The sequence below is a fragment of the Pan paniscus genome, chromosome 8, assembly GCF_029289425.2.
Source record: "Pan paniscus chromosome 8, NHGRI_mPanPan1-v2.0_pri, whole genome shotgun sequence".
Taxonomy (NCBI): Eukaryota; Metazoa; Chordata; class Mammalia; order Primates; family Hominidae; genus Pan; species Pan paniscus.
In genome coordinates, this window is record NC_073257.2 from 85,952,708 (window position 1) to 85,971,097 (window position 18,390).

At 53.1% G+C, this 18,390-nt stretch overlaps 2 protein-coding genes across 53 annotated transcripts in view; both read right to left on the bottom strand.

Moving 5' to 3' along the window:
* Positions 1–98: 98 nt before the first annotated feature.
* NDST2 (N-deacetylase and N-sulfotransferase 2) lies at positions 99–10,324 on the bottom strand. 3 transcript variants are annotated; one of them, XM_034930820.3, is made up of 15 exons: positions 9,671–10,324; positions 9,003–9,107; positions 5,594–6,938; positions 5,318–5,405; positions 4,867–5,021; positions 4,499–4,684; positions 4,110–4,238; positions 3,797–3,979; positions 2,990–3,086; positions 2,111–2,234; positions 1,792–1,966; positions 1,407–1,577; positions 1,190–1,299; positions 892–994; positions 99–794 (listed from the first exon to the last, which is right to left on the bottom strand). In XM_034930820.3, exons 3-15 carry the CDS (start codon positions 6,596–6,598, stop codon positions 669–671), a joined length of 2,652 nt encoding a protein of 883 aa, XP_034786711.1. In that variant the 5' UTR covers positions 6,599–6,938; positions 9,003–9,107; positions 9,671–10,324; the 3' UTR covers positions 99–668. The 3 variants fall into 3 exon arrangements, with proteins under 3 accessions (XP_034786711.1, XP_063463803.1, XP_034786713.1); XM_034930822.3 differs by having other exon boundaries at positions 749–794; positions 1,227–1,299; XM_063607733.1 differs by having other exon boundaries at positions 99–994.
* A 381-nt stretch (positions 10,325–10,705) lies between these two features.
* CAMK2G (calcium/calmodulin dependent protein kinase II gamma) overlaps positions 10,706–18,390 on the bottom strand; it is a 62,132-nt gene continuing 54,447 nt past the window's right edge. For 14 of the 50 annotated variants that reach the window (XM_034930851.3, XM_063607738.1, XM_063607737.1 and 11 more), the window contains 5 exons: positions 17,741–17,854; positions 15,689–15,764; positions 15,234–15,328; positions 13,212–13,456; positions 10,706–12,714 (listed from right to left, as the gene is read on the bottom strand). In XM_034930851.3, the coding sequence (XP_034786742.1) occupies positions 13,224–13,456; positions 15,234–15,328; positions 15,689–15,764; positions 17,741–17,854 (518 nt within the window). In that variant the 3' untranslated portion in view covers positions 10,706–12,714; positions 13,212–13,223. The other 36 variants (XM_034930864.3, XM_034930873.3, XM_034930866.3 and 33 more) reach the window with 10 other exon arrangements.

Consider the following 18,390-nt stretch of genomic DNA (forward strand, 5'->3'; position numbering starts at 1 on the left):
TCCAAACTCCATGTGCAGATGAACCTTCAACTGGGGAGGAAACTTCTGACACTTGCTTTAGTCTAGGTTTTTCCCACTCCAGGGAGGCAGACAAAACAGAAAAATAAGGATGTTTATTAAGGACATTTCTAGCCCACAGCTAGGGCTCATACTCGGCTCTATGAGCCACTGTCCGACCTCATCCCCATTCAATGTGAATGACATTAGGGAGGCCGGGCCACAGGTAGATCCCACTGCCTGGCTAAAGGGGCCATAGCAAGGAGTCCCTCCCATGCAAGGGGTCCCTCCCATGCAAGGGGTCTCTCCCATGCAAGGGGTCTCTCCCATAGCCAGGTATAGATAGATACACTGCTGCGGATGAAGAGGGAAATCTCACTGGACTAATACATTCCCCTACACCCTGCCTGGACCCTCTCATTCCTCCCCACCTCCCAAGATGATGGGTCAAAGGTACCTAGCACTATTATGTGGGGTACCAAAGGAAGCCCCTTTATTTGCCCCAGAACTATGGGAAAAGGATACCCTTCCCTTCTCAGCCATCTCAGGCCTGGGGGCTACTGAGGTAGAGGGGGAGGGGCCAGGCCACTCTAATCCCCCTTGTGGGCCCTGCTCTGGACCTGCCCCTTAGAGAAGCAGGGGGCATTTTGCTGGTATGGGAGGCTGGGACATCAGCCCAGACTGGAATGCTGCAGTTCTTCCCGAAGCCACGAGGGCACTGGCTGTCCAAGCCGGCTCAGCAGCTTCGACAACTCCAAATTATGGTTCCGGAAAAAATCCGTAAGGAAAAGACGGGACTGACAGGAGAAAATGAAGGCAGAAATGGTAAGAAGTGGGACACAGAATCAGATCCTGGAAGTGGAGAGGGATTCCCCTGCCCCTGGCTTTACTTACCTCAGTGTCCATATCTGGATACCTCCGGCCTTTGCTCCGGCCTAGACAGCGAGTCTTACCACCTTCAAGTCCCTGGCACCAAAATCCCTTATCATCATCAAACCTGCTCAACAGGAAGAGGCCATGAGGTGGCAGGGAAAAGAGAAACTCAAGTTCCATAAATGCACAATGCCCTTCCCTGCCCACAGGGACATGTCTCTCCTTGTGAGACAGAGTAAATCTATGTCTCTAACAGACATAGTCAACCTGCTTCCCCATTTCCCATACAGTACTCCTCCCCTGGGTCATGCTCTCCCACCTGAGGGTCCGTGTGTAGTTCAGAAAGGGTGTGATACCCAGGAACTTCTGGATGCTGTCCATTGAGGCTGCTGGGTTGGTACGCAGCTCTTGCCCATCCACAATCAGCAACTAAAGGGACAGGGATGTGGTTCCCTCTATATTCCTAAGAAGCCTCTGGGCTGAAGGGAAGAAGAGGGGAAGGGGAACCCCACTGAGGGCTCTTGTGGGGATTATACCTGTCCAGAGGGGTAGTAGGTCAGCCAGCGTTGTAGATGGGTAGAATAGTAGCCAGGGACAAGACAGCGGTTCTGCAGGGAGCGTAGTGCCAGAGGGGTCTGGGAGGAGGCTGAAATCACCTGATAGAAGGTATAGTTCAGAGCAACTGGGTCTCCATGGGCTCGCTGATGCTGAAGGACAAAGAGAAGGAAGGTGAAGGACTGGTGATTTGACAGTATTCTGCCCTTACGCTTAGTCTGGAGACAGACAGCACAGCACGGGTACCCGTCCCCAAGGCACTAGTTAAGTTTCTCAAACCTCACTCCTTTCTCCCTCTCTAGCAGTCACTGTCCCCTCCCCCCTCCCCCCAACCTTTAGCCTGTGTGTCCCCAGCTTCAGGCAGACCTGGTACCAGGAGTAGGCCCTGTCAGCAGGGTTGGTGAGCACTGTGATGATCTTGGCTCGTGGCAGGAGGGCAGCCCCCCGCCGTGGTACAACTTCTGAGTCAAAGTAGGTGGCACTTTTTTCAAATAGGAAATCAGTGCTGGCATTGGAAGGAACAGGGAAGAAATCCATGTACCTAGGAAGTAGCACAGAAGAGAGAGAAGCAGAAAAATATGCAGAGTGAAGTGGCCAGAAGTCTGTGCTGAGGGAAGCTGGAATGGGGTATTTTGGGGGAAGGGAGTGTTCCTCTGAGAAACATTCAAATGGGGCCCAGTCTCACCAGTCAATACCCTTGTGGTAATTAGGGCCGTTGAAGAACTGAATCTCCTCAAATGTGCTGGGGCTAGGGAAGCTGCTAGTTACAGCTGGGTGCAGGCTCAGGAAGAAGTGAATAGCTGTAGTCCCTAAATGGGAGAGAAAGACCAGCTTCAGGCAGCCATTGTGGGAGGGAAGCCAGCTCAACAGCATAAGCTTGAAGGAAGTGAAAAAATAACCACTCTGGGTAGGAAAATCCCCTATGGCCAAACTACAATGATAGGAGGCAAGTCTGAGAGAGGCCCAGGGAAGGGCTAAAACAGTGGTTCTCTGCTTTGTGCACCAGAATGACTTGTGATCTTGTGAAAACACCACAGATGATTCTGATATACAACCAGGGTTAGGAATCACTGCCTCAAGAGACTGGATCAATGAGGGGTGGGTATAAAAGGAGTTCCTTTTTTTCTCTCTTAAAAATTCAAATTAAGGCCGGGTGCGGTGGCTCATGCCTGTAATCCCAGCACTTTGGGAGGCCAAGGCAGGTGGATCACTTGAGGTCAGGAGTTCGAGACCAGCCTGGCCAACATGGTGAAACCCCGTCTCTACTAAAAATACAAAAATTAGCCAGGCGTGGTGGCACCTGCCTGTAATCCCAGCTACTGGGGAAGCTGAGCAGAATTGCCTGAACCTGGGAGGTGGAGGTTGTAGTGAGCTGAGATCGTGCCACTGCGCTCCAGCCTGGGCAAAGAAGTGAGACTCTTATCTCAAAAAAAAAAAAAAATTTATTAAAATTAAAAATACTTTTTTCACTCCTGTGATTACCTGGAGAGAGAAGAGATTTCCTTGACAAAAGGATCCTTTGGGTTTAAGGCAGGGCAAGAGAAGTTAGCTAAGGATACTTCACCTGTTTTCTGGGGTCCCACAATGAGGAACTTCGGGAGACGATCACAGGTTTTCTCCTTGGACCAGATATCTTTGTGCCTCTTGTCATCACAGGGATTCTGAAGCCAGGGCCAATAATCAGATAAGGCCTATTTTTTTTTTTTTTTTTGAGACGGAGTTTCGTTCTTGTTGCCCAGGCTGGAGTGCAATGCATGATCTCGGCTCACTGCAACCTCCGCCTCCTGGGTTCAAGCAATTCTCTTGCCTCAGCCTTCTGAGTAGCTGGGATTATAGGCATGTGCCACCATGTCCGGCTAATTTGTGTTTTTAGTAGAGACAGGGTTTCTCCAAGTTGGTCAGGTTAGTCTCAGACTCCTGACCTCAGGTGATCTGCCTGCCTCGGCCTCCCAAAGTGCTGGGATTACAGGCATGAGCCACCGTGCCCGGCCTGGCCTAGTCTTCTCTTAAACCCCCACCCCGGCTGGGTGCAGTGGCTCACATATGTAATCCCAGCACTTTGGGAGGCTGAGGCGGGCGGATCACCTGCAGTCAGGAGTTCGAGACCAGCCTGACCAACATGGTGAAACCCCGTCTCTACTAAAAACACAAAAAATTAGCCGGGCGTGGTGGCGGGTGCGTGTAATCCCAGCTACTAGGGAGGCTGAGGCAGGAGAATCGCTTGAACCTGGGAGGTGGAGGTTGCAATGAGCAGAGATTGTGCCACTGTACTCTAGCCTGGGTGACAGAGTGAGATTCTGTCTCAAAACAACAACAACAAAAAACACCCCACCCCTATCATGTCTCTCATCAGACTGAGCTCCACCTTTACCTGCCAAAGGGGGCTTCGCTCCTGAGGGAAAAGTTCAAAGTACTTCTGTGCAAGTGGGACAGGAGGAAGGGTCTGTAGGCGCAGCCGTGTCCAACACTGGAGGAAGCGCACCAAGCTCTCAAAGGTGTATAGGCCCAGCCGGTCATTTCCATAATTGGACAGATGGGTCATAAAGATGCTGATCTGTAAGGGGTACCTGCATGTCAGATTTGGAGAGCCTACCCCACCTCTGAATTAGCCTTGGTGAATAAAGGTCCCAGCCTGCAAACACCTTGGCTCTCCAATCTTCTAGCCCTTCCTCTCAGCACCTTACCGGATTAAGCAGCACCGTCAGAAAGAGCTCTCCACCTCGGATGCTCCGGTCTAGTTCACGAGAGCCTCCAGGATACTCATTATAGAAGATTGTGTGAGTGAAGAGGCCACATGTCTGCCGGGGCAGCACCTGGAGGGAAAAGAAAAAACAGATGAGATTTGAAAGATAGAATGAGAAGTAGATGGAGGACACTGGGATTTATAGAGGACTGAGTCTGAAGTTATAGCAATAAAGCTCTTACTGAGGGTGTTAAAATTTTTTCACCTTTCTACCCCCAATTATGTACCCCCATACTTGGACTGGCAGTTGATAGAGAACATAGGTCAATGCATGTTGAAAGCTGTCTAAATGTTAGAGTTTGATTCAAGCCTGTATTGGGAGTCCCTCACCATAATGCCATTGTGAATGAAGCCACGGCGGTAGCGGGCAGGGCGGAGATGGGGATACTCCTCAGTGCTGGTCACCTGGATGCCCCACACGGATTTCCAGGCCTCATAGAGCTGCGTGTGGATGGGGTACACACCCGAGTGGTGGGGGGCCACAGCATACCCCAGGTCCGTGGGAATCCCATGCTCCTGGGAATGGCATAGACTCTCACCAGGACCTGGTGAGGTTTGGGGAGTAGAGGGTAAAGAGGGTGGGGAAGCCTCCAAATAAAGGAAAACGTAAAGGATAGGAAAAGGGTAGCCCATTAGGGGAAGGTAGAAAAGGAAGCATGGCTGGGAGAAATTATGGGGAAGAGATCCAAGGGTCTCACCAGAGCAAACTGTTTGTTGAGCCTCATCTGGTCAGCCAGCACGGAGCGATTGTGGAACAGGTGTGGCTGCATGTGGCTCCACATGTGGGGGAACCACCAGAACTCTTTGCGGTGCTTCAGCAGCATGTCGTCCCCTGCATCCTCCTCCTCTGTCCCTATGACCACACGCTGACCACTGACCACAGCCAGTCAGCCCCTGTTCCCTCCTTTATTTTGTAACAACACTGACCACCTTCCATCCCTGATCCTTGCCTAAGACTTTCTATTTGCCCCACTGCCAACTTGCCATCCAGCCACCCATGCGAACCTAAATTCATGCCCACCACTAGCTCCTCACAGCAGTCTGACCCCAAACCTTGACCCTTTTCTCCAACTTGTCTGCCCAGGGAGGTGGACAGTGAAGGGACAGGTCAAGCTATGATATGCCAAAGGAGTAGGGGTATAAGCTCACCAGTATGATAGAACTTGCCCGAGAAGCCCAAGTTGAAGGTGAAGTTGGGAACTAAGGTCCTGAGTTTGTTCTGGGTGGTCAACAGAGCCTGGGAAGAGTAGCAGGGACAAGAGAAATCAGGAGAGCAGACTGAACAGGAAATACATGAGAAGTAGCATTCTTCCTGCCTGGAAAGGCAGGGAGTGTACCTATGACAAGCTCAGAATCAAGGAAGGGAGTCTGACAGGCCAGAGTGTGAATAGCTTCTAAGAAAAAAATTTAAGTAACAAGACTGACCTCAACATCAGCCACCTTCATGCGGGTCCCTTCCTTGCCCACAAAGATGTCATCGATGTCTACCAAGATGTAGCGGTCAAGGTCCAGGCAGAGGCGCTTGCCAGTGAGGTATGCAACAGCATCAATGAAGATAAGTTTGTGGAGCCAGAAGGAAAGGCCATGTCCAAAGAGCACCCGCTGGACGCCATCATGAAGCCCCAGGTCCTGTACCACAGTGGGAAGCCGGGCCCGACGAAGAACTGGTCCTGGCACTGGGGGCTCAGCTGGCCGAAGGCTGGCAAGAAGCACTGGTTCATATGTACTATGATTGGATTGGAAGATGGTCCAGTCATCACCAGGCAGTGGCCCTGGTTCTAGGCGGCTGGGGCGTGTGAGATGCAGTAGCGGGGCAGAAGGATTCACTTGGTAGTCCCGGAGCCCCAAGTTTGAGTGTAAAAAAAGGGGAAAGCCCTTGAGCTGGGCGCTCAGTAGGCTGTGCTCGTGGGCTCGGAAAAAGCCAATGATGCCCACACCATACTCCACGCAGTACCGGTCTAGCAGTTCCCGACTCCAGGCATCCAGGTTCACATACTTGAGCAGGTTCTCATAAATGACCAAGACATAGCGGCCATGGGTATTATCAGTCAATGTGGGCATGTCCCCTCGGCCAGGTGCCAACTCAGTGCTATAACGAAAACGACTAGACTCCAGGATGGCCACAATTTCCTGCCCCAGCTGTGAGTATGCACTTTCCACAAACACAAGGACCACGGGTTCAGTTCGAGCTGTCTCTGGAGGCCTGGGGGGCCGAGGTGGAACTGGAGGCCGTGCAGGGCCAGGACCAGCTGCCCCACCGCTGCTGCAGTCTCCCAAGGGCAGGGGCAAGGGTTCCTTGGCCTTAGGGCTGGTGGACACATAATAAGCCAGGAAGCCCATGGAGCCCAGGCTGAAAGCGATCAGCAGCAGTATGAGGCGGTGCAGTTCCAGCTGCCGAGCTGGGCGTACCACCTTCCACAACTGGAGCATGGCGGGGGGAGGAAGGGAGGGAGGAATGGGGACCACCTCAGGGGATGGGAGGTAGGAGTTCTATAGGCTAGGACTGTCTTGGAAGGGTAGAAGGATAGGAAAATAGGGGACAGGGATTCCCTCGGGGAGTTTCCTTACGAGGTGGAGACGAGTCCCCTTAGCATAGGGTAGGGGAGGTAGAAGGGGAAGCAGGGGGCAACTATACAGAGTCCACTTGTCTCAGGTCACCATGGCCCCCTGGCCCATGGCTTCAGGCTGCAAATCTTGCCAGGCTCTCCCCTTGGCCCTGGCTGAGCGCCTCACATCAAAGGTCAGCAAAGTTCAATCTCTTCCCCTCTACCTGTAAGACAGAGAAATCAGTGGGTTACTCCTCCCTCTGAAATTGTCATTAATCCATTCTCCTCCCCATCCCATCTCTCTTACCTCCTGCTTACTGGATAATCTGTTCTCAAAAAAAAAAAAAAAAAAAAAAAAGTTTCCTCTAGGAGAATCTACAAGCTGAGTCCTATACCTTAGCTTCACAGCTTGTTCCCTTTCCCTTTCTTAGAATACCCAAATGAATGTCCAAATTCTCCTCTCTAAGCAAAGCTCAGAGATGGAGCAGTATATGCAAATGATAGAAAGGAACAAATCTCCCATCAACAAGAGACTAAATATCCTAGAAGGCTAAAAACAGGCCTGCTCTGAAAGGAGTTCCTAGCCCATGACTGAGCAGCTGGCAGCCAGCAACAGCTCTGATCTTTCTGTGAGGAAGGGACGGAAAGCCCCGGAAGTCTTCAGAAGTCCCATGCTCCAACAAAATATCAGATAAGGAACTCATGAGTCTGTTAATCTTCTCATCAATCAAACCCAATATCACAGCCAACAGCTTTAACGAACTTGTAGTCAGGTGGACACTATGGTGGGGGAGTTCAAAAGGAAAGAGCAATCCTCATGATAGGTAATCATTCTACCAGTTTCCAAACCCAGAAATTAGGGACTCCCTTACCCGTTGCTTGTGAAACATTACCTGCCCCTGACCTTCACCTCAACTTTGCCAGTCAGGAGATAAAAATGTAACCCCTGAGCAGGCCACACACTGGGTGCTGAGAAAAGCCATACAGCTGAGTCCACTCTACTTCTCCTTCCTAACTTAGCCTAAGTAGTTCTACAACCCTATTCCTAAACAGCTCAGAAGAGTCCCTGAGCTCGTCTGGAGAGACATGAGGTATTGAGTCCAGTTACACAAACAGAACAACTTGAGTAAGGACTGGATGACAGAGAGCAACAGGAGCTTAAGTCACATCCAACCAATGACAGAAGGAAAAAGGACAGTGTGATCAGAAAACAGTTTTAAGGAGGTCTAATTTTGGGGATCTCTTTTATTATTTTTAGATGGAGTCTTGCTCTGTCACCCAGGATACTGTGTGCTGGTGTGATCATAGCCTACTGCAGCTTCAAACTCCTGGGCTCAAGTGATCCTCCCACCTCAGCCTCCCATGTAGCTGGGACTACAGCTTTGCACCACCACACACTACTAATTTTTAATTTTTTTTAGAGATGGGGGTCTTGTTATGATGCCCAGGCTGGTGTTAAACTCCTGGGGTCAGACAATCCTCCGGCCTCAGCCTCCTGAGTCTGTTCTTTTTCTTAAATCGACTGCTTCTGTAAGCTTTATTGTCACTATCCCCACTCAGCCTCCTTGTAAGGCTGGCAATCCCTCTCTACCACCCACCCCCAAACACACATCTCAGGGGTGATAAGGCAGAGCCGAGGTCCTTCAGAATTGACAGAGATGATTTAAAAACAGTTCAGGACAGGCGTGGTGCCTCACGCCTGTAATTCCAGCACTGTGAAAGGCCGAAGCGGGTGATCACTTGAGGTCAGGAGTTCGAGACCAGCCTGGCCAACATGGTGAAGCCCCGTCTCTACTAAAAATACAAAAATTAGATGGGCGTGGTGGTGGGCGCCTGTAGTCCCAGCTACTCAGGAGGCTGAGGCAGGAGAATCACTTGAACGTGGGAGGCGGAAATTGCAGTGAGCTGAGATTGTGCCACTGTACTCCAGCCTGGGTGACAGAGCGAGACTCCAGCTCAAAAAAAAAATAAAAATAAAACAGTTCAGCTTTGGCCTAGGTAAAACGACACGAGAAGACAGCTGGGGGAGAGGATCAAAATGGTGACGGGAAGGGGTGAATGCTAAGAATCTGATGCAACTTTAGAGAAAACATTGTAGTGAGGAGGTCACTGACGGGAAGTTGATACTCAGGGTGTATCACCCCGTATTTGAGAAATTACAACTTGCCAGCCATTCTTCTAAGAGCTTCACATATATTTAATCTTCACACCAGCCCTAAGAGGTAGGGAAAAGGTACATGCTCCATTATCCCCATTTCACATATGAGTAACTCAGAGAAGCTTAGAACCTTGCCCAGGATCACACAGCTCAGTTGGTGGGAGGGCTGGGATTCGACGTCAGGCCTGTCAAGCTCCAGAGCCGCGTTCTTAGCCGCTGCATTTTAGCTTCATACCTGGAAGAAGCAGCAAGGTTTAGGGAAGGGGCACCGGGAGCGCTGCAGGCCGGGCCAGTGAACACTGAGGGCCAGCAGGGCTGGGCGGGGTGGGTGTGTGCGGGAGGTCTCTGAGGACGGCGAAGCCAGACGGGGGCCGGGCCCGGGCTTGGGGAGGCCGGGACGGCCGGAGCAGCGGCGCGGAGGCTGCGGGCGCCGAGGGGGCCCGGGGCTGGCGGGTGGAGGGGCCCCGCCGAGAGGAGACGGGGGCACAGGTGGATACGAAGAGCGCACCGGATGTGGGACACCAAAGGGGAAGGGGCCACAGGCGCGCGGCGGCGACTCCGGGGTGACATCGAGACAGCCTCTGGGCTGGGAGAGCCCTGCGGGAAGAAGGGAGCCCGCCCGGTCCGGAGGGGAGCGAGGCGGTTCTGAGAGAGGCCGGCGGAAAGGACCCGGGGCGCGGCGCACGCTGGGCCGCCCGGGACGACCCCGCGGTTGGTGATGGTGGCAACATCCAGGGAGTCTGTTGGGGGGGCCTGAGCGCGACCGTGGGCGGGGGGGTCTCCTCAGGGGCGGCTCACCCGGAGGACTGGGCGGCGTCCCCGCTGTCCCCGGGCTCCGCCGCGTCCCGGGGCTGCCCGGCTTCCCTGCTTTCGGGGCCACGGGCCGCGTCGCGGCTGCTCCGCCATCTCCGAGCGAACGCTCTGCCGCAGCCTGGCCCAACCACCGCTCCCACCGGGGGAGGCGGCGCGCCGCCGCTGGTGGCACCCGCTCGGATCCACCGGCTCCGGCCCTAGCAGCCGCGCGACCTGGGTTCCGGGAAATCAAGCGGCCCTCCGCAGTGCCGGGCCGAGCCGCGGCTTCCGAGACGGCGGGCTCCGCGCCCCGCCCGGGGAAGCGCACCCCCTCCTCCCCGCGCGATGGCACCGCCGGCCGAGCGTCGGGGACCACGACTTCGGAGCAGGGGCGGGCTCAGACCTGGGCTCATCCACTCAGCCCCGCGGAGGGGGAGCCGGGCCGGCCCACTCGGGGGAGGGGAGGGGAAGAGGCGGAGCGGAGGGGAAGAGGCGGAGCGGCCTAATCGGAGGCGGGACCAGGGGCGGGGCGAGGCCCTCAGCTGGCTCCCAGGGCACTCACCCTCCCTCCCCGCCCCGCGTCGCCTCCGCAGCACCGAGCGCTAGTTGGAGGCTGTTTATGAGGAAGTTTTTTTTTTTTTTTTTTTTTTTTTGAGACGGAGTCTCACTCTGTCGCCTGGGCTGGAGTGCAGTGGCGCGACCTCGGCTCACTGCAACCTCCCCCTCCCAGGTTCAAGCGATTCTCCTGCCTCAGCCTTCCGAGCAGCTGGGATTACAGGCGCCCGCCACTATGCCCAGCTAAATTTTTTGTATTTTTTAGTAGAGACGGGGTTTCACCATATTAGCCAGGCTGGTCTTGAACTCCTGACCTCGTGATTCGCCCACCTCGGCCTCCCAAAGTACTGGGATTACAGGCATGAGGAAGTTTTATTCTCAAAAGGACCCAAAGGGAGTAGGAGGAGGTACTCTCTCCAACCTGGTAACCCAGGCTGCTAAAATCTATGCCTCTGGCCGTAAACCTCCAACAGCAGTAACACAATGGACTGTTTAAAGGTTATTTTATTAAATATTTTCAGTTCAAGGTTTCATTGTAACAAAGCTATGAAGGGTCTACCAACATTCAGAACAAACACTATTTTTAAATTATTTCTATGTTGTCATGCAAAAATTCTGCATCAAATGCCTTCCGTTTCTTGTTTAAAAGGTGATTTTTTAATAGTCTATTGTCTATAGATGCTGACATTAGCCCCAGAAGAGGAGTAAGAATGCTAAGAAGTGGGGCTGGAGCAGCCATATGAAGCTATGGGTCTCAATGAATTCTAAGACCATGTGTCTTCAAGCCAGCAAAACGAAACCCTGTGGTGAAGGGATTTGCGTGCTGGCACTGCAGACTGCAGGGCAGGAAAGGGCTAGGGCCCAGGGGCTGGGACATGCATGAGGTGCTCGGAGGAGCCTGGCTAAATCCAAGCACCAGCACCTGTGAGTCTGCTCTCTTCTCAGCTGGCTCCCAAGTAAACCTGTAGCTTTGCCTCTTCTCCCAGCTCTCGTGCCTCCTGAAGGTAGTCCAGGGAACTGGAATCTACCCACCTTTCCCCCAAAAGTGGAGATGTTTGTGCAGATAAATCTGCAGCGTTGTTTTGAGGGAAACCAAGGCCATGACCAACTGCTCCTCCATTATCTTCTTTGCTATCTGCTTAGGGTATAGATCTCTTCCTCCTGGAATGGAACTCCTTATGAGCACAGAGAGGGACAATGAAGGTAGAAGCCTTGGCTCTGGACACCTCTTTTGGGTTACATGCGGGGAGGGGTGATGCCCATGCAGATTGTCCAGCAGTATGTCTGTACTTCAGTTGGTCAGTAAAGAGGCCTCTGCAAGGACACCTCTTCTTCTTGCCAGAGCAGTCAGGTCAATCTCAAAGACAGGAAAAGAGATGGACGTGCAGCAAGGAAGAATAAGAAGGGAGGCAGCCCCAAAGGCAGCCTGAATGCATAGAAACGACCACCACCTCTTCTCCCACTGCCTCACTCCTCCCATCCCACAGGGGCACTTGGCAGAGGGCTCAGGCCCAGATGAGGGTCAGCATGGGGACCACTACCGTGAAAAGGCAAGACAAAGATGGTCCAGATCAGCACAGAAACAGAACCGCCAAAGGCGGCACGGGAGCCCTGACCAGGGCCTGGCTCTCTCCTTGCCAGGTTAGAAGAAAACACGAAGCAAAGCAGCAACAACCCCTCCCCCTCCTAGCTGCAGGGATAAGGCCTCAATATTAGGGCCCACATGCATTGTGCATCCTATAGAAATGGATGAGTGAGTGCATGTCAGACTAACACGAGGTTTCTCATCGGCTTCATGGCGGGTACACTTCTGCAGCACCAATTCTCTTCCCTTCTACACTAAACAAGACAGTACAGCAACGTCCGGGCTCTCAGTCCTGAGGCCACCACTTCTCAGCTGCCTCCACAGCAGGCTGGGAGCTCTGCGTTCTCTCCCAAGTAGGTCTGATGGTCACGATGTTCTCATCAGCCCCATTCTAGGCGCCTATGCAAGTTCCAAAGAAGTCCATTCCTAGACCTGGGGTAAGCAGGCCACCTCAGGAGCTGCAATCACATCACGGCCCCCAAAGCTCTGTCAGAGTTCTTGCCTGGTCCCCCTGAGTCCATGGGGACCAGAGAGGCCAAGCTCACCTCTTCAAGGCCGGTGGGTGAGCCACTGCTCATGCCAGGATGGACCTCATACATACTCCTGCCTTCTTGCCAACCCAAGGGCTGTCGGTGGTTTTAAAACGCATCATGGTACGGATTCCTTTTTTTTTTAAACAATCTTTTTTTCTTTTTTTTTTTTTTCTTAAATGTAAAAAACACCTCGGTACAGCAGAGACAGACACGAAGGGCGGGCGGGAGGGCTGCATGCAGGGGCGTGCATTGGCTGCTGCCGCTTTTGTAATTGAATTGTTTTAAACCTCAAACAAACAGGACTGCCGCTGTCACTCAGGCCCTCCAGAGCCACTGGCTGCGAAGGTTGGACCTCCGGCTGGAATCTCCTAAAGCCCCTGTCAAACAGGACAGAATGTGGTAACAGAACAGAGGACAATGAGCACACAGATGAGTTCCAGCGACTTTAGCACGCTAAACACATGGCCAAGTCGGCCTGAGAAGGTGGGGAAAGTGGGTGAAGCTAATGCTTAAATACAAAACTGCCTCCCATTTGCTAAGCACTAACTAAGTGCTTTACTTATAGTATCTTACTTAATCCTCACAATGATTAAATGAGGTAGGCACCACTCTCTGCCTTTCTTTGACAGCTAAGGAAACAGTTTAGGGAGGGGAAGTAACCTGTCTGAGGTCATCCAATTTGGAGTCACGGAGCCAGACCCTAGTCTGTCTGATTTCCAAGCATAACTTATTGCAACCATTCTGCCAGGCTTTGCCAGTCCTCTGGGACGGCCCACACCTCCTCTCCCAGGACCACCTCCCAGCCTTCTCTTCTTCCTCTGACCCCACCTATCCCAGGCCCTTCCAGCCCCTCTCCCCCGTCAACCAGGTGCACCTGTGGCTGAGCTCACTGCAGCGGTGCGGCAGGGGCCCCTGAGCAGTGATAGTGGACATTGAGCCACTTGCCATCCCGACGGTGCCAGACCCGGGTCTCTTCTGACTGGCTGGTGCGAGGCCGACCCTGCCCGTCGATGTACTGGGTGAGGCGGATGTAGGCGATGCACGCTGCGTCCTCCCCAATCACGTGGACGTGTGGGTTTAGGATGGTGGTATGGATAGGCTTGCTGTTCTTGGACAGGACTGCAGGGCAGGGTGGGGTAGGTAAGAGGACATCAGGCCTGGGCACCTGCATTTTCCTCCCAGCCTGCACTTCCAAGTCTTACCATCTCCCAAGCAACCACTCCCAGAATCTCCAAGTACCGCACCCCCCACCCCCGAACCCCTGAACGCCTTCCAGAGGCCAGGATGCCACATTACATTAGTCTCCTTTATCCAAAAGGAACAGAAAGATGGGTAACAATGACAGTACCTGCTGCGCTTTTAATCAGGCATTGTGCTGGGGTTTTACGTGCCCGAGCTGTATTTCTTGGTGGATAATATTTTCTTCATTATAAGATGAGGAAATAGGCTCAAGGAATAATTTGCTCAAATCACACACCTGAACTCAGGACCATGTGACTCTTAACTAAAGCCTATAGATTTTCTATTCTGTTAGGCTGAGTTTAGATTTCATAAGGCTTGGCTCACCCCTAGCTAGGGCTGCAGAACAAAATCATAAACTTAAACCATTCAAAATTGATTTGTAATTTTTTTTTAAGGCACCAAAGCTGAAATAGAATCATCAAAGCACCAAGCTCAGGATATTCCCAGGATTCTCTGGGGAAAAGGCAAAAGAAGTTGGATTGCCATTATCAGCATATGCTGTGAAAACTGTGTTGCTTTTATTGAGATTCACATTTTAGTTCAATTCAAATGTTAGACAGGGGCTACATGACACCTTCCTAGTACTAATATAAACTCTGGAATTGCTTCTGGCTAATAGAATTACTTAGATAACAGAGAGTTTATATATGTAGCTGAGATGTGATAAGGGTGGGAGCCAGCGGAGAAGTTAGTGACTAACTATAACTCAGGGCAGGATAGGGAAGGCCCAGCATAAAGTGGGAAGAGATAAAAATAAGGAAGGGGAGGGTCTCATAGAGCAGAGAGAAAGATGGGAGGGGGTGATGATTCAGCTTCTTATCCCCTTATTTTCCACGAACTGTCCAGAATGTACACCCCACCCCCTATACAAGACGTCTGCCTTCCTCCATAGTCAGGAAGATTCTAGCCACAACTTCCGATCTCGCAAATCACCAACAGTGCCCTGGTTTGCACATTCTTATCCTGGTTTTAATTTCCTCTATTGTGAAACCTGCAGACACAGAGCTTAGTTCTTATGTGCTGAGATCATCTCAACCTAATCTCAAAGGGTTTCCTTCCAATCCGTCTTGGAAAGAGGTGAGGCTTAAATAATTTTTTTTTTTTTTTTTTGCGATGGAGTCTTGCTCTGTTGCCCAGGCTGGAGTGCAGTGGCCTGATCTTGGCTCACTGCAAGCTCTGCCTCCCAGGTTCACACCATTCTCCTGCCTCAGCCACCCGAGTAGCTGGGACTACAGGCACCGCCACCATGCCCGGCTAATTTTTTGTATTTTTAGTAGAGATGGGGTTTCACCGTGTTAGCCAGGATGGCCTCGATCTCCTGACCTTGTGATCCGCCAGCCTCAGCCTCCCAAAGTGCTGGGATTACAGGCGTAAGCCACCGCGCCCGGCAAGAAATAAGTGAGCTTGATTGTGGTGACTGGCACTGCCACAAGGCAGCTGCAGAATGAATGGCACTTGGAGCTCAGGAGCAGGGCCTTCAAAGGTGCCTGTCTACAACCATCAGGGCACAAGGGGACAAGCATACAGAGTAGGAGTGCAGCACGAAGGTCAAATAAGGGAAAAGTGGGCAACTGGGATGAGAAGGTGAGCAGGAGACAGAGACAAAGGGGTGAAGGGGCAGGCAGGAGTATATCAGCAGCACGAACCCACTCACGATTCTCAAAGTAAAACTTATGGAAATCCATCCCCTCCACGAGGTTACCAAGGGCCTCAGGCTCAAAGGAAGTGAGGCCTGGATCACAAATCTTCCTACAGGGAGAAAAAAAAAAGCAGCCTATCAGGCTTCTAGGGAGTGACTTGTCTTCCTTCCTTATCAGCGGTGTCTATCCAGTAGCAGCAGGCTACCTGTGGCCATGCCAGACAAGACAGCAAAGATCTTCCAGGCCTGCCTGCTGAGCCACTCAGCCCTGTGCTTTCGGCCCACTGCCAGGATACCATGGGTGAGCTCAGGGAATCTACCTGGAAGGGCTCCCAGCTTAGGAGAGGGCTTAACTCAGATACTTTGCCCAAGGTCCAACCTCCCTTTCCCCAGGGTCCTAATTGTTGTCTGGAAGCAGGGAAGGCCTTGGGAGATGACTTAGGTCACAAAAAAAATGGGTCTCTACTTACGTGTACGCCTCAAAGTCCCCATTGTTGATGGCTTCAATCAGCTGTTCTGTAATCTTAATGATCTCCTGTTTTCGCACTGTGGGGGAGAAAAATCCATCAATTTACCTACTGGGGAACCTCCCAAGTTACAGAGAGCCCTCCCCAGTCCTCAGGAGTCCCCTGTGATCGCTTATGACAAAGACATCCCTCTTCTCTGTCTCTAGGGCCCTTGGCAGGAAGAGCGAACACACCTTCCCTCCCGTCTCCCTCTCTGCAGTCTGCAGAGACAATGACCACTTTCTCCTGAAGCCCAGCCATTAGTTATGGTTCTTTGGCCTTTGCCTCCCTTTCCATCAACAACCAGGTTGCAGAAAACACGCTTGCCTTTAACAGGTGAGGAGCCTGGTACATCGTGAATGCTGTGAGCCCCTCCCCTGTATAAGCAGCCTCTCTCACAAGCATCTCCCAATAAGGCTGCTTCCACCCCCAATTTACTTCTCTCACCTGAAGGGGCTCAGTCAGGTCTCAATCACCACCCCCACTCGTAGCCCTCATTAAGTGGCCAGGACCCAGCCCTGGGCGACAGGTAGCCTGACAGCAGAATCCAGCTAGGGCTGGGGTGCCAAAGGACCATCAGAACCCTAGGATGGATGCTTCCCACTGCTCAACTCCACAGAGCTTTTCTGGGAGAAATGATCCCAGAACTGTAAAAACTTGGGACAGCCTGTACCAGAGAGGCTGCTCCATTTACCTCTCGAGGCTTGGGAAAGCTGCACATTTCACACCAGCTCTCATGCCAGGACGTGTTCCTCAGGAAAACCAGACAGGGCTCAGACTGACAGGCAGGCAGAGGTGGTGCCCTCCAGAGCCCTCCTCCCCAACCCATCCAAAGCCAAGGGACAGCTGGTGATGTCCTGCCGGCATGGGCTTCTCTTATAGGGAATGCCACTACCAGCAGGGGCTGCCACCAGGGTAAGGGAGAGCTTGGGTTGAGCTTGGGCTCATCCTAACCCGAGCCCTGGGCGGGGCCAGGCCACAACCCTTTCCTCACAGGAGCAAAAGGCTGCAAGACAACTGCAAGCGTTAGAACAGCACCACCACGGCCCGGCCGGGCCAGCACAGCCAAGCAGCACAGTTGGGACAGGGCAGCGCAGCCAAAGGCACATCCAGGAGGGGGCCCCACAGCCATCAGCCCCGCTAGGCCACAGCTCCAGGTGAGCAACCAGCAGGTTAAGGGAAGCAAGGAGTTCGATCGGCTTCCAAAAGCAGCAGGCAGGTGTGCACCCACAACACACACACCCTCTCCAACCCCACCAGACCCATCTGGATGACCTGACTGGGGCCCCACGGGCGAAGAGGGTTGTGCTTAGAAACTCTGCAAGGATAGATGGTGGGAGGAAAAGCAGCAGACAAAGGCATCCTCCAGCACAGACGTAACTAGAAATATGAGGATGAGCTACCGATAACCCAGCGAGGCACCGTATCAAGACTTCCTACTGCCTTGTCTTTTATCTAACAAGGCTCTGAGGTGCGTGCCATTTTATTTCCACATTACAGATAAGGAACCTGCAGCTCTGGGAGGTTAAACTTCACACTCTTGAAGGCAGTGTAGCTGGGATTTAAACTCAGATCTATCTTGCCTCTGACCCCATGCTCTTAATACTGTTATGCTGAGACTCAGGAAGCACCACATCCCCAACACAGTTCCTCGCTGTCACGATTTCCCCATCACCCCACTCCCACCCCCACAGACCTGACTTCCGACTCTGCCCTTCTTCCTGGCTCAGCGCTGAGGCAAGGCCCACTGCACATCCTGGGGGCTTTCTACTCCCCTCATCCCAGGCCATGTTCTTCCACCCACTCTTCTCATATTTCTTTGGGCCCCAGACTCAGGGGCCCCTGCCTGGTCTCAACAGCACCTCCAATCTACCCCCCACCCCCAGCAGAGGCCATGCTCCCAGAGCTTACTACCACGGGCAGGTGGGTGGGACTGACAGCTGTGGTGGGGGTCCCTGAGGGGCTTCAGGACGAGCCAGGGAGACGGAAGCCAGAATGTGCCTCCCTCACACTTACTGGCTGAGGAGCAGAGAGAAGGCTGGGGCTGCATGCCTGCAGAGGGGGCTGTTCTGTCCCGGGAGCTCCGTCCTTCAGGCACCGAGCTGCCATTCCCAGTGCGGAGCGGGGCAGCTAGCCAGCCAGGGCAGGGCAGGGCAGGGCAAGGCAGAGCAGCCAAAACAAACAGAACAAGGCAGGTGAGCGAGCAAGCCAGACAGGCCCCGAGCCCATGGCGCTGCAGAGCCGGGGCAAGGGGACGCCTCGCCTCAGGCTGCTGTGGACACTGGACGACATCCCACGCCGCCGCCTCTGCCAGAGAGGCCTCCCAGCTGAGGGCACCAGGCAGGTGCCCAGACCTGGGCTGTGGCTTCCAGACGAGCCTTACAACAGCCTGTCCAAGGACCCCTGATCCCGGGGAAGATGTTCCAGGGGGCCAGGCCACAGGGTCCAGAGCCCAGCAGTGACAGCGCCTCCTATGTTGCCAGCAGTGCCGGAATCAAAACTGATCTGACCTCACTCACAGGGGCCTGGAGCTACTATGATTCACTTCCTCGCAGCTTTCTGCTATTTTTTTTTTGGTTCCAAAAGGTTTGGTGCCCCCTTGCCACCCAGGGCATGCTCTCCCAGCTCTGTCCTAGAGTGTTCCTCTGTCTTTTCTGATGTCCTGG

Coding starts and splice junctions, on each gene's coding strand:
- NDST2 (XM_063607733.1), bottom strand. CDS start 6,598: ATGCTCCAGTTGTGGAAGGTGGTACGCCCAGCTCGGCAGCTGGAACTG. Junction 5,022..5,317: donor GGGCAAGTTCTATCATACTG/GTGAGCTTATAC, acceptor GTGTGGTCATAG/GGACAGAGGAGGAGGATGCA. Junction 2,235..2,989: donor TGTGGGACCCCAGAAAACAG/GTGAAGTATCCT, acceptor TCTCCCATTTAG/GGACTACAGCTATTCACTTC.